At 39.5% G+C, this 14,993-nt stretch overlaps 1 protein-coding gene across 8 annotated transcripts in view; it reads right to left on the reverse strand.

Annotated features, from left to right (window-relative positions):
* Positions 1 to 1,352: 1,352 nt before the first annotated feature.
* The window catches only part of GPATCH2L (G-patch domain containing 2 like), a 45,393-nt gene continuing 31,752 nt past the window's right edge, over positions 1,353 to 14,993 (reverse strand). For 5 of the 8 annotated variants that reach the window (XM_027637864.1, XM_027637868.1, XM_027637866.1 and 2 more), the window contains 2 exons: positions 9,393 to 9,484; positions 1,353 to 4,359 (listed from right to left, as the gene is read on the reverse strand). In XM_027637864.1, coding sequence (XP_027493665.1) covers positions 4,187 to 4,359; positions 9,393 to 9,484 — 265 coding nt within the window. In that variant the 3' untranslated portion in view covers positions 1,353 to 4,186. Of the gene's footprint in view, positions 4,360 to 6,931; positions 7,346 to 9,392; positions 9,485 to 14,993 lie in introns of those variants that run through there. The other 3 variants (XM_027637869.1, XM_027637870.1, XM_027637863.1) reach the window with 3 other exon arrangements.

Genomic DNA, 14,993 nt, shown 5'->3' on the forward strand with positions numbered 1-14,993 from the left:
TGATTCTATGATTTAAAGGACTTTAAATGCCTTTCAGTAGCACCCAGTATGATCTTCTCCACAATTTTTCCAGGTACTGAGGATAGACTAACAGATCTGTAGTTTCTTCGGTCTTGCTTCATGCTCTTCTTGTAAACTAGAATAACACTAACTAGCTTCCAGTCAACAGGAACCTTCTCAGACTCACAAAACCTTAGGTAGGTGATTGAGAAGGGTTGTGCTCTAACAGCCCCTAGCTTCTGGATGAATTCCATCTGTCTTCATAGACTTCCAAACATTCAACTCAGTGTACACAAATGGAAAGCCACTATTCCAACAGTAATGGTCATCCAGATCAGAAGACTGGGCAGCCCAAAGTCTGTCAGTATTATGAGAGATTGAAGCAAAAAAACCACATTGAATACCTCCACTTTTTCTTCACCCTGATTTGTCAGGTGACCATCTTCAACACATATTGGTCCAATGTTTTCCTTAGACCTTCTCTTGCTGCTATTGTACTTCAAAAAGCCTCTTGTCTAGAGTTTCAACTCTAATTAAGTTTTGGTCTTTCGTATTTTCTCCTTGCACATAAGAAGCACAGCTCCATAATCTTCCTGTGAAGCCAGAGATCATGCAATTTCTTTTTCTTCCCGAGTTCCAAGAGGAGTCCCCTGTTCTGCTAAATTGGTCTTCTGCACTGCTTGACTTTCAACAAAGGGATTGCCTGCTCTTGTGCTCTTAAAAGGTGATTCTAAAAAACTGACCAGCCCTCATGGAACAGCACACTACTATCTCACTGAGTAGCCTAAAATTAGCTCTCTTGAAATCCAGGGTAGCAACTCCACTGACCATTTTCCTCATTACATCAAAAATTTTAAAATTACCCATTTCATGATCCCTGTGGCCAAGGCAGCCACCTACCATCATATCTCTCTCAAGTCCTTCTCTAGTCATAAATAACAAGCCTAGGTGGGCATCTTTCCTGTTTGACTCACTGAGTACTTGTGATGCAAAATTACCTTCACCATACTTCAGGAATTTCCCAGACTTGCTTGTCACAGCAGTATGGTATTCCCAGTTCATATCTGGGAAGCTGAAGTCTCCCATAAGGACAAGGAGAGTAGACAATTGGAGAGAAGACAAAATCGGAAAAAGACTGGGGAGTCCTGGCTGACAAGAAGTGGAACATGAGTGAGCTGTGTATCTTTAAAGCAATAATCATATACTGGACCATCTTGGTAGAAGCACAGCTACCAAATCAAGACATGTTATTATTCTTTTCTACTCAAGTAATCCACATTGGAAGCAGCATCCTTCATAGCGAGTACTGTGTGAGCAGAGTGTGAGTTCTAAGAAATCTGCCTTAGAGAATAAAAGAGACAAAGCCATGAACGTATTTTATTCATCTAAGAATGCCGCAGATATTAAAATCTGTATCAACTTACTGAAGTCTGAAGATAAATTTTGATAAATACCCAGGAGTAACAAAATACATGATTCATTTAGCTTGCCTCAGGAGAATCAAATTTGGTTGAGAATGCAACTGACCTGTAAATGGATTCTAACGTAGAAATAGGAAAGACAGGGCAGCTGCAATAATTTGAGTCTCCTGACGCTTCCAGAAATTTGCCGTAGTAGGAAGTATGGTTTGACAAGACCTGCCACAGTTACTCTTCAGTACTGCCACAGGTACATTCAGCCTTTCAGGACAAGAAATATCTTTTAGGAGCTTACAACCTAAGTAAGGGCTTAACCAGATAACAGTGCTACTGACCTCAACAGGAAAATCTGATAAATTATCTTTGCCCCCAGAGAAAAGTCACATGAAGCATGGCAACCCACCTCCCACCCACTGCAATGAGATGAAGGCTCTGGATTCCCTAACATTTTCTTACACAAGTTTTAAAACCATCATGACACCACAGAAGAGAAAGAACTACTCTGGACAATACGCAGAATGTAGCAAGATATATCAGAATTGGTTTTAAAAAGAGGAATACAAAGGCTAAATATAAAATTTTAGCTGAATGATCAGTAATCTGAGTAAGTCTGTTGAATAGACTCAAACCAAGAGAGGTTGTGAAGGGTCCTTTGTGAGATCAAACCCACTCAATTTCACAAAAGCTCTTCTAGGGAACCACTCCCTGTCACTGGAACAGCATGCAGTTTAGATTACAAGGCTTCCAATCCTAAAATTTATCTGCAGGTTGTCAGGAGTATGTGACCACCTGTATTCACGAGTATTAGATAGTCAAGCTACTCGTCTTCAGATTTACCTTCCCCTCACATGTTCTAGATTAAAGGTCCTCCAGTGCTGAAACTTCTTGTGCTACTCCTTAGACACAATTGCTCAAAATAACTACAAATAAGACAAACCAATGACTACTTCAAAACAGGAGCACTCCTTCCTCCACAAAAGCCTTACAGCTTGCCCTGTAATCCAAACAGACCTCTGTACTCCTCCATTAAGGTAAAAATGTGCCACCCTAAAAAAAAAAAAAAAAGTTTTGAGATGGATTTACAATGACAGATCTGACAGTTTGCTTGGGCTGCAAAATATAAATCCAATTTGGATATCTCCCCAGGAATAAGTAGGTATTAGGGGATCAGACACAGACAGTATGTCTGTAGTATAACCAACTATATTTGTCAATTGTGATTTAGCAAGTCATTCAATTTCTGTTTTGTGTATGTTATGACCACTTAACATTTTAATACAGAGTTAAATATAAATCACTGCTTCATATTCCCACAATCAAACCTGTCCCTCAGCTATTTGATTTATAAGGCAGAGCAGAACACTGCGAAACCACTAAAACCATGCAAATTTTGGTGTCTACTTAAGAGTGCTAGCTGCACTTCCACAATCAAAATTAATTTTAAAAGTTTAAATGGTTCTGTCTGAAAGCTCCACACAATGAAGAAAGCAAAGAGTTCTATTCATACAAATATATCCCATTTTTACAGGACTTAAAAAGCTGTGAGGTCACCTGTTCCTTGACACATGCTATGCAGATATATATTCTGAAAACACAGCCCAAGGTAAGCTCCAGAGTTATTTAAGGAAAGAGAGGGAAGAAATCACTGTCCAATATATATTCTGCAACACAGAAGGTAACAGAAGACCAAGTGGAAGTTCTATTAAGAGAATCTCTTTAGTGTTCACTGCAGTGTAATGTGCAATCATCAGCAGGTGGAGACACCCCCAGTAGGTACAGCAGACAATACTTGTGAGGGGAGGGAAAGCAGGAGACAGGAGTCTGATCAATACCCATAATGCTCTGAACTCAGGTGACACTTTAGGTGGCTTTTTTGTTCAATGGCATGTTAACTTCAACAGCAAGCATCCTTTAGAAACGCTAACAGAATTTTTTTTAATTTATACACTGAGATATGGAAGTGTTGTATATCCTCTACCATACTCCAACGATATTGAGGGACCCAGGTTCCTTTCCAGGACACCAGCTTACATATTTATGCCAAAGTAGTTCTCCTAAATCCTTATCCAGCAGGAGGTTTAAGAATGAACATGCAATACACAAGACTAAAGACACTGAGAACAAGGGAGAAGGAAAAGGTCTAATGGATGATGACGCTGCCAGTGAGCCAATTGCAATTTCTACGTGGACAAGCACCATATTTGCTTTGCCAAAAGCAACATGATTTGAGTCCATTAGCACGTGGCCTGAAAACCTTCTGTTAACACAGAATTCAGGTTCCATATTTCAACCTGTTTGCATTCCCTCCTCATTCCCCAGTCAAGAAATCCCTCTGGCCTGGAAGAAAGCAGGGAGAGAATTCTGCCTCCCTGAGTGGCAGTGGGACTTTCACCCCCAAAAATGCCAAACACACAAACAAGTATCATGTCCAAGGGGTGAATAAAGATCTGAAAACCCAAAAGAATCTGTACATGACCTATTACATATAAGCTGGCATCAGGGAAAGAGATGAATGCATAATAAATACAGCAATAGCAAGAATATTTTTAAAAGCCGCTGCGGTCCCAACAGTGATTACCTTTTCCTAAACATAGAGTCACAAACATGACTTAGGTTTGTGGGGCACACAGATCAGTCTGGATGATGGGAGGCATCACACACCAATACTGAGGATACCACTACTACCAAACAACATGTTTGGTGCAGATACACACCAGAACCAAACACTTCCAAAATCGAGCAAGATTTTATAGTTGCAATGTGTCCTTTTAGTTGTATCCAAGGCTCTTCTCTGGTGGCATTTTAAAAAAGTTACTGGAGGCAGCAATAGTAGATTTCTCAGTTGCTGGTGTTTTCCCAGTCCACTCAGAGTTCTGGGATCTCAAGGATGGTGTTGCTGGTAGTTCTGATTCTGCTGCATCCATGTGGACAGATAAAGTTGCTGGAATATAAAATTGCAGGAAAGGGGGAACAGAGGAAGAGAATAGGGAAGGGCAATAAAAAAAAAGTTAGAACAAGTGACTTCATGGCAAACGCCTCATATATATAATTTCTTTTATGAAACTGTTATTTATTGAGTACCTACAAGTTTTCCATCCAAATTCCTTTGAAATACAGGTTCTTGATAGCATTAACACCTTCACCTTAATGAGTCACACATTCAAAACTCTAATTTCCCTTAGAGTTCCTGTTGAAAATCAAGAGCTTTAGCTGTCCCATAGTTAAACTGAATCAATTCACAATCACTCATTTGAAGATAAATTGAATTCTTTGCAAAGACTCAATTAACCCTGTATCTGAAACTTTGAAAGTCTCTGAAGGCATGGCAAATTTCAGGTTGCAAAGCTCCTTTAGAGAGGAAAACATACCTCTCCTTCTCACACAGTAAAGGCAGTAGCATGAACCTCCACATATATCCAACATGGTAAATCAGCACATTATGACAAGAAGCTACTTGCCAAGCTAGGTTGAAATCCATTCTCATTTTCTCAGTACAACCACTGCTTCAAATGGGACAGATTATAATAGCACAAGAGACTTGCAGATCCATAGCTCAACCCAACAGTCATACAAATTTCAAGAAGGATTGCCAGAAACCTAGAGATATGAGAGTTTACTCCCATTCTCAGTATCCTGAAACACTCAATCCCCACAACCAGAACAGGGCAGGGTAGAGTAATTGCCATAGGAGTCTTTGGGGCAAACAGATTTTTTTTAACAAGTAACTGCCTCAATACAAAACACATCTCTTCTTCATTGTAGTCTCGTAACAGATAATAATTGTTTGTGTGTTTTAATTACAAGTTGCATCTGCTACTCTGTAGTGGATGAAGGATAAACAGGCCTCAAGGATAACAAGCCTCAACTAGAGGACTAATTGCTTTGAAGTTTAAATAAAAAGTTGGTTCAATGCTTGAGGTTCCACACTCAGTAGACCTGGAACCCCAACAATGCTGCTTCTGCACATCCAAAACAGTGAGTCATTCCCATACAGCCACAACAACATAGCTGATAACAATATATTGCATATTTTATGTCTAGCCCACCAACTTCTTCCATCTGAAGGTCATATGAAACATGAAAAAAAACCTCAAAGTCCTTAAACTAACCAATACTACACTATGTGACCCTTGTTAGCAGCCTCCCCACACAGGCTCTCGATCTTTGCTCATAAAAAGAAAAAAAGCAAAGGACTGAAGCAGGCTTCTTGCTGCTGGGTATGACAAACCACCACCCTGAAAAAGAATGAATGATTAGCAAGAAATACAAGAGGGAAAATTCACCAAATTGCTAGTACTCATCAGACTGGTCTCTGATAAGCAGTTTCACAGGCTGCTAACTGGCACCTTTTAGAAATTAGTTTTTCACAAGCTAAGTGCAAATACATGACAAGGCAGACAAAAATCTGTTTATGCAGATTTTTACCCCCAACTCACTGTAAGAGCTGAAAAGGATGCCAGTTACCACGTGCACTGCTACATACCTAGTGGATTGAACCACAAAAACACTAAAAACATCAGTGTACAGATCGACAGTTGTTCACCATTTATGGCACAACCATCTGTACTTGCAGTTTAATCTGGCAAAGTGAAAACAGACATGACAGTCTTCATCAGATCCCTTTCAAACCAAAGAATAACTACCACGAGAATAAAATTTCATGCAGTATTTCTCAGACAAGCCCTACTGTGCAACTGGGGACATTATTCCAAATCTACTGTACTGCAATGGAAAGTAACTAAACACAAGGATACTACCCATGCCTTCAAAGTCTTAGGTCACTGAAAGCTCAAAGGAACTTTCTCACCACAGACTTTGTTCCTCCCTAGGCACTGGCTTTTGGTCATTAAGCTTGATGAACCTCTGGTCTAATCCAGTATAGTCAGTCTTAACTTCCTCCAGATTTCCTTATTCTACTGCCAAACTGCACCAGTCAGACTTTTGTTCTTAGCCGGTAAAAGCCTTATGCTTTAGGGCTCACACTGTTCGATTGTGTAGTGTAGAAGACACTAACTTTAATTTTCAATCTCTCTGAACATTTGCATGTTTGCTCAACTTAATTTTGATAAGTCACTTCCTGAAGTGCAAATTAATTCTGAATTTCTACCTACTTTTTGTTGCTCTCAACAGACACCTCAGTTATGGTATTTAGGTCCGTTAGCCTCAAAGAGCAGGATTAATACCAGAAGTTTAATACTATAACAACACAGTAGAGACCTAAGGCACTTCTGCTACAGCAATGCATGTTTTTTGATGTTCATACAGGGGTCTCTGGCAAAAGATGCTTTACCAGAACTCATAAATACTCATATTCATGAAAGTATGTGAGAGGATATGGAATAAACTTAGTTTGCTTGGTTCCCAAATAAACATTATCTCTAGCTCCCTTCTCTCATTCCTGCACTTAGAAAGGAAATAGCATCCACATCTCATCTGCCTTTTATTAGCGTTTCTGATTTCAGCCAAATTCGACTCAAAACTTTCTGTGGATAGTGGGGGGGTGAGGCGACAGGGGAAGATTTGTAGCTGCATGTTTAAGAAAGAAGCTAAATTCATCACAATGACAGGGGATAGTGTTGGCAGAGATTTGAGCTATTTATTCTTTTAGGAAAATCCTATAAAGAATGACACGAGAAAGCCTCTATCTGCAGTCTTGTTCATCACACTGGTGAGGAGTCCGATAACAGATGTATGCAGTAGCGTGATTTAGTGCCGGGAGCTGGCCCCTGATGTGTATTAATACAGCGGCAAAGCGGAACGAGCTCCTCTTCATCACTCATCTCTATAAAAGAGGTGGAATCCGAGATGGCCCGATGTTCGGCAGAGCAAGCCCATTTGTTCTGCTGACTGATGAAGCCAGCTCAGGCTGTGTCCTTCACCTCCACGGGGCACTCAGGTTGCAAAAAAGAAGATCACTGAAGCAGGACCTGGTCAACAAGTGAGACGAGAGCAGCTGGACTCAGCTAAGTAGATATTTAAAGGTGAAGAAATCCAGCACTTCATGTGCCTGCACTGGTAGGCAAGGGCCTGTGTTCTGATTCACCTGTGCTTCACCTTTTGCCAAGGAGGTAAAACACCACAAACATAAGCATCTGTAGTGAGAAAAAGAGGCTGCCATGATTCCAGAGGTATAGGGGAACCCCAGTATATGGCATTTATGCAAGGGTGAGTAGATGCATGGCAAGGGAGAAAAATCTTTTATCTATTTCATCAATATCTAACAAGCACAAGAGTATCCAGATAATTCTACATTATTGCAGAGTAATACAATGTATTTTTTTAGGCCTTAGTAATTCCATAGTAAGACCCCCTTTGACAGAAATAATATCAGATTTCAGTACTTTCCAAGTTACATGTCCAGGTTGTGCTCCAGCTACAACTGGGAGTCTGTTGTAGAAAGTCATCTAGGACACAACTTCAGTTATCCAATCATAAAAGTTTCTTTCCAAAAGTCAGAATTGTAGCAAACCCTGCCCCATAGTTGTTCACTTTGCTGGGGATATTTCTAAACAGGGTCTAAGGAAGAGATCTTTACCATTTCTGACCATTGCAGCACTTGTCTCTTAAAGATCAGTACAAGCAAGTCCATATTCTAGTTACTACACTCATTCCTTATTTTGTAATACATAACTCTAATTTTCTCTCCTATCCATAAAAAGAAAACTTTTCAAACCCCTGTTGCTATTTCCACTGCTAAGTTCTACTCCAGATGCAGTTTCAACTCTTCAAAAAAGTGTTCACTGTACAATTTGCCTAGTCAGGTAAGTACAATTTACACAATATTCTGAAACATGTAGGCATAAAACATGACCAGCAGTGCAGTACAGAATACAGTCTGAACAGGTAACTGGGGACAGTGAGATATTAGCATTCATACCAAGAAAACTTAGTATTCCAGTGCTAAAATTCTGTGGCTAGATACATGATTTTACTAACCCTTTCACTACAGAAGCTTGAATATCCCAAAATGGAATATGCAAAAGCCAGGAAAGAATATCCTAAATAAAGAGTTGATAACAAATGACACGCTGAGCAACAGATAAATAATGTTCTTTTCTTTTCTTTTTTAATCCAGAACCTTTCAGACTGTTTGTAATTCAGATCTGTGACCTGGAGAGAAAGCACAACTTTCTTTCCTACTTCATTATTTTACTGTCTAACCACCAGCCCAAGAAAGAAAGACGAACTTCATTCCTTTTATTTATCATCAGTCTCTTTGGCCTCTTCCCTGTTTTCACATCTCCATTCTTCCCATCAGCTTACCCACTGCCTTGTTACTGGATTACAAGAACAATTTTTTAATAAACTAGTTGGAAGAACATGTGTTGCTTGATAGTCACAAGACAGGGACTTGTGAGAGGCCAGAAAGTAGCATCCTAAACTCCTCTGTGTTCTGCAGATTAAAACTTTCAGATTCTGATGAGTCATCAATCACTTTCCAGAAATATGCCACATGAAAATAGACCAGCGTTTTAATGACTACATCCCTAGAGCACGAAAAAGAAAAAAGTAACTATTTTCATCCAGAAGAGTAAGACAACCTCCAGGGAATAATAGGTGGTCTCATCCAGTGATGACAGAAAAACTGCCAGATTTTTGCTCCTGTGAAAGTATCTACAAATACCCTGACAAAGGGCATCAGAGCCACCAGCTAATGCCAGCCCAACACTGAAGGAACACACTGTGCATACTGATCAACTCCCTATTACCATGGACTGCATAATTTAGGACAGTAGAAATAACATCTCATGAAGAAACAGATTACTATCCACTATACAGTGAAGCACCGTAAAATATATTAACCTAGTATAGCTACATCACCAAAAATTTGTTTAATAGACAGCTTTTGATGCTATGCAAAAACACATGATATGCTCTCTCACACCTTTCACTAGTTTCAAACCAAGGTAACACTACTTTTGCCTGTGTCACTTTGCTCAAGAGATACATGACTTAAAAATGCTGGCAAGTTACCTGATGTTGGGCTAGACATGGAGGCTGCAGCTGGCTTTCGTTTCCTCTTGATGTCCCTTGAATATGGTGGTCCCAGGTGGACACTTGTTTGCCTATGGAGAAATTAAAACAAATTAAACTCTGTTCCAATAATGCGTTTCTGTAAGACCGACCAGTCACCTCCAAATCCCATCTTCCCCTCACCCTATCTAGTAAGTATGACAGGGAAAAACTTCTCAGGGAAGTTTTGATCACATTCTTTGTTAATATACCATTATGCTCCCTCTTCTTTTAAGAGCTCATACACATAAACTGCTCAGAAGAATAAATCCTTAGCCTTTAAGGGATCTAGTTTTGCATTAACTTTAAAATAACTCCTTGCATACATAAAGATGTAGATTAAGCAGTGATAAGACACGTCCTACCATTACTTCTGCATAAGCGTAAAAAATGTCTGCAAGATTGCTCTTTAAAGAAATTGTGTGATATTTCCTTTCTTAGTCAAAAATTATTTTGCAATCTACTTAGTACTATAGTCATCTTAGAATGTACCTATAATGCCAATAGTCCATGCATATTGTTTCCACCACAGCAGTAAGTTCGTAAAGTTAGGAATGCAATGCTGTCTCATGCATTTTCAAAATCATTATTTCCTTATCAAAGTGCTTTGAAAACAGCTGAATCTGGCTTATGGTAATACAGCCTTGTTGCACCTCTAAACTGGCTGAAAGGCATAATCTGTTCCATTAATATCAACTGTTAAGTTTGAAGCCTACTGATGGCCACTGGAGTTTAATCATTTGACAATTAACAAGAAACCTACATTGTTGCGACTGACTTGAATTGAGAACTCCAAGTTCTAGATGTAGGAAGCAGAGAAGTTTAATTCAGAAACAACAGTCTGTACAGCAGACCAGAGAACTTTATCAAATACCATCCATAATGAATACAAATGTGTAAGGTTCAAATCCCTGCTTTGTCCAGTATAACAGTTGCTTTGGCAAGTTCCTTGGTCACACTCAGCCTCAGATCTGATGTGCAAAAGGCAGAACTACAGTGCAAATAGAATGCATTAAACACTGGGAGGTGCTCACATGGTACAAAGATTGGAACCTTATAAATTCGATGATTAAGTAATGAAAAGCTTGTTATTTTGATTTTTTTTAAAAAAATCCTGAAAGTTTAACAAACACTTTTATAAAGTACCGAAATCTTCTACAGATAACAAAAGGAAAAGTTCATGGGTTTTTACTTCTGTGCCAAAATCGATTAAAAAAAAAAACCCAAACCCCAAACAGCATATATAGAATATCTATAATTTTAGATGCTGACTTTACACAAAACCAAAGTGTGCTGTTATATCTATACAGTGTAGAGAGCACAAAAAAATTCCTATACCAGTCCAGTCTATAAATTGTTTGAATGTTGCTGCGTCTACCTACTTACCTGTAAAAAATGCACAACCACAAAATAAAAGACATATCTACCCTTCTGTCTTCTCAACTAAACTTCAAAAGTTCTACAAGAAATCTACAAGATCTGTCCTCTAAATCTGACATTAAGGAACAAAAATTTTTAAACTGTGCTAAGCTTCACTGACAGCCAATTTTTCAAATTTGGGAACACACATTAATACAAACAGACAAAGAAGCCTCCTGAGGGGATCGAGTGTACCCTCAGTAAACTCACAGACAACATTAAGTTCGGTGGGAGCGCTGACCTGCTGGAAGGTAGGAAGGTTTGGCAGTGGGATCTGGATAGGCTGGATCGATGGGGCGAGGCCAATGGCCTGAGGTTCCACAAGGCCAAGTGTCAGGTCCTTCACTTTGGCCACAATAATCCCCCACAGCACTACAGGCTGGAGCAGAGTGGCTGGAAAGCTGCACAGCAGAAAAGGACCTGGAGGTGCTGGTTGACAGCCACTTAATGTGAGCCAGCAGTGTGCCCAGGTGGCCAAGAAGGCCAATGGCATCCTGGCTTGGATCAAGAATAGTGTGGCCAGCAAGACCAGGGAAGGGATCATCTCCCTGTACTTGGTGAGGCTGCATCTCTAGTCTTATGTTCAGTTTTGCGCCCCTCACTACAAGAAAGACATTGAGGTGCTAGTGTGTGTCCAGAGAAGGGCAACAGAGCTGATGAAGGGTCTGGAGGGTAAGTCACATGAGGAGTAGCTGAGGGAGCTGGGCTTGTTTAGCCTGAAGAAAAGGAGGCTCAGGGAAGACCTTATTGCTCTCTACCTGAAAGGACGTTGTAGACAGGTGGGGGTCGGCCTCTTCTCCCAGGCAACCAGTGACAGGACAAGAGAGTGCAGCTTCAAGTTGTGCATGGGGAAGCTCAGGTTGGATATCAAGAGGAATTTCTTCAAGGAAAGGGTTGTTAAACATTGGATTGGACTGCCCAGGTAGGTGGTGGAGTCACCATCCCTGGAGATGTTCAAGAAACGACTGGACATGGCACTTAGTGCCACAGTCTAGATGACAATACTGGCACACCTATAAACTGCATATTCAAATCTTGTGTTTGTACACTGAACCGAATAACCTTTAAGTGACTTTGCATATCCTAAAAACTGCTTTTGTACATGACTACAATAGCAGCTATATAATATTTTAGCATAGCTGTACCATGAAACATCTAAGCACACATAGCCCGAGGAAAAGATTCAGTTTTTTTATTTTGCATCAGTGACACAGTATTAGATTACTAACTAGATGACTACATCATTATATATAATAATCCAACTAATTTTAAATAATAACATTAATAATAACAATAATAAAAATGCTCCCTTTTAAATTTTATTAATTTATGCCAACATTAGCCATCTGATCCTTGGTGGAGAATCACAATGGACTAGGAAAGAATCATGCACTATCATTTTCAAGAGACTTTATGCAATTTTTCCCAGTTCACAAATATTACAGCTAGGTTTTAAATAAGAACTCCTGGCTCTCAGCTACATGCTCAAACCACATCTATCCTTACCTGATGATTACACAGGGGGTAAAAAAAAAAAAAACGAAAAATGAAAACAGAAGAATCTCAAAATCACTTCTTGTAGTGAAAGTAAAGGCAAATCATACTCCAGTTGAAGACTACTAGCAAGGATATTGTATCTAGTAGCCCAGCCTCTAACACATAAAGGCTCAGAGGTCATAAATTGTCTCTGTAACATGTATTTCATTCAGGTTTATCCCTTATTGATCACCCACACTTCAGCTAGTAAATCAGGAACCTATTGATTACTCACTGGCTCTGACTAACCCGGTAGTAAAAGTGTCAGTTTCAAGTGGTTGGTGCACTTTACAGGCACCATAAATCTGCATACAGGGAATCTCCAGGTGGTAAGAACCTTGGGAGAGAAAAAAGCAGAAGACTGCATGCAGGGATGATAGCTCTCATTAAGACATGGACAGAAAAGACAACTGAGGTATAATTTATGAAATATACACATTTTTGGTAGATAGCACTTTTCAATCTAAATTTCTAATCACTAGTTTGCATACAGGTGCTATATCAGTAAGATAATAGAATTAGTGAATCCCATTTTAACAGCAGACTCCTACAAACACCACCACCAGGCAACTCAAGTCATGGGTATGCAGAGCACCCAACATAGCAGTGGACAGGCTGAACTATAGAATGTGAAAATATCACTGACAAGCTGCAATGATGAATTAGTTCTCTTCCAAAGCTGAATTTTAACAACTCTTCTGAACTGTTAAAAATTACTCTGAAGTAGAATAGAACAGGAAAGGCAGAAAGAAAATGCATATTTGTGCATTGTCACAACACCCTCTGTGTAGAAGTTTGAGGCCAGAGCTTTGTGGGATGAAAGATATGGACCTAAACTGATAAATTAGAACAGTACTTACTCTGTCCTTACTAGCTTTCAATCTCTTCTGCTAGGCTTCCATACGTTCTTTAATGTTGCATAAACAGTAATGAGAATATAATTCCCTGGTTTCTTTTGGAATAGGTTGATCAGAAATAAAAAACAAAGTTGCAGTGCTTAATCACAGATGGAACTGCTGGGTGACCAGAGACTAATATGAAAACCTAGTTTACATTGTAGAGAAGACTGAAATTCTAACCGGGGAAGAGAAAAAGGAGAGTACACTTGGAGAGACAAAGCAGGATGCAGAGTGCAGCTGTGTTGATGGCTGTAATATATTCAACTCACACCGCAGTCCCTCACTGCCAGGAGTTAGTAAATGAAAAATTACATATGTATAGGAAAAATGGCTTTATATGAAAAGTCTATAGTGTCTTTTTGACAGTGATAATATTTTTTGTAATCACAAGCTAAAGGAATTATTCAGGAAATATGGATTTATCTCTTGTTTTTAACATAGTACTTATAGTACCCAATTCTGCATGCAGGTCACACAGGAGAAAAAACAGGCTTTGCTATGGAGAAAGCTGAAATTCATGGTAGTCTCTAATGTGCCTGAACTAACGCTTCCTTTCTTTTCTTTTCCGCATATTTATTCTATAACTTTATTTATATTTTTTTAAACTAAAGGTAGCTACATACACAGGACTCCTATCTCACTTCTACAGTTCAAAGTCACCATGTGCTATAACTTGCCACTATTTTACATCTACCACAGGATTTCAGCAGAAAATTAGGATTGGCAATACAGTCTGTGGAGACAATACAGAGCACAAGCGGACACCAGACCACAAAGAACTTTACTGAACAGCATCAGGTCCCTGAAACCTTCACTAATCTGTGAAGTCTAAATTGTAGCATAATGTCCACTTAAAGTCCAGAGTAAAAACCGCCTCAATCTCCCAAATGAAGGCCTCTGAAAAGGCCCTACTGAACTAAATGTGGCAGTCTGTGGCCTTCTTGGAGGCAGGAGGCACACTGCACACTTGTGAGTGCATGCCTCTTGCTGCAATGTAAAAATGTCTGTGGCAACTGCTTTAGGCATCTTTGTATTTTTTTTAACTCCTTTTCCATTTATCTGGAGCACTTTCATGTCTTCCTTTGCTAAAGCCTGGCTAATATTCCAGTTGGGGATATAACTGAATTCTTCTGACAGGCATGCAGTGAACAGCAGCTATCAACCTAATGTCACATGCAGTTGTCTGAGGCCTAATGCTCCCATTTTGGTGAATCCTAATTCTCTGAAGTGAAAAATAAATTCTGCTTGGCTTCAGAAATTTTTTTACTTACTATTTCAAATCTGTGTACTTAGCAAGTCTGGCAAATATTAGGAGTCTTTCTGGCACAGATATTGTGTGATTCAATGTGAAAATAGAGACTATAATATATGGGATCACATCATCTCTGCTTAGAATGCTTACATGGAAAACAAGAAGAAAATGTGTTCCCTTGCATTTGCCACACACCGGCCTTTAGGGATGGAATTGCCACATCATTACAGTGCTTACTTGGGGAACAGACTGCTGCTGTTGAAGACCTGTAAGATTTGTACGATTTAAAAAGTGAGTTGACCTTTTAGTGATTTTGGAATATGAAAATGTGCTCTAGGAGCTTTCTCATGAGGCACTGCAGGGCATAGGAGACTGCTGTGCACAGGGAATATCTACAGTGAGATGTGATGGCAAGAACCACTTGCACACAAAGCTCCCGTATGTGAGCAACCTGTA

This window comes from Corapipo altera, unplaced genomic scaffold (assembly GCF_003945725.1).
Source record: "Corapipo altera isolate COAL_440 unplaced genomic scaffold, ASM394572v1 23, whole genome shotgun sequence".
NCBI lineage: Eukaryota > Metazoa > Chordata > Aves > Passeriformes > Pipridae > Corapipo > Corapipo altera.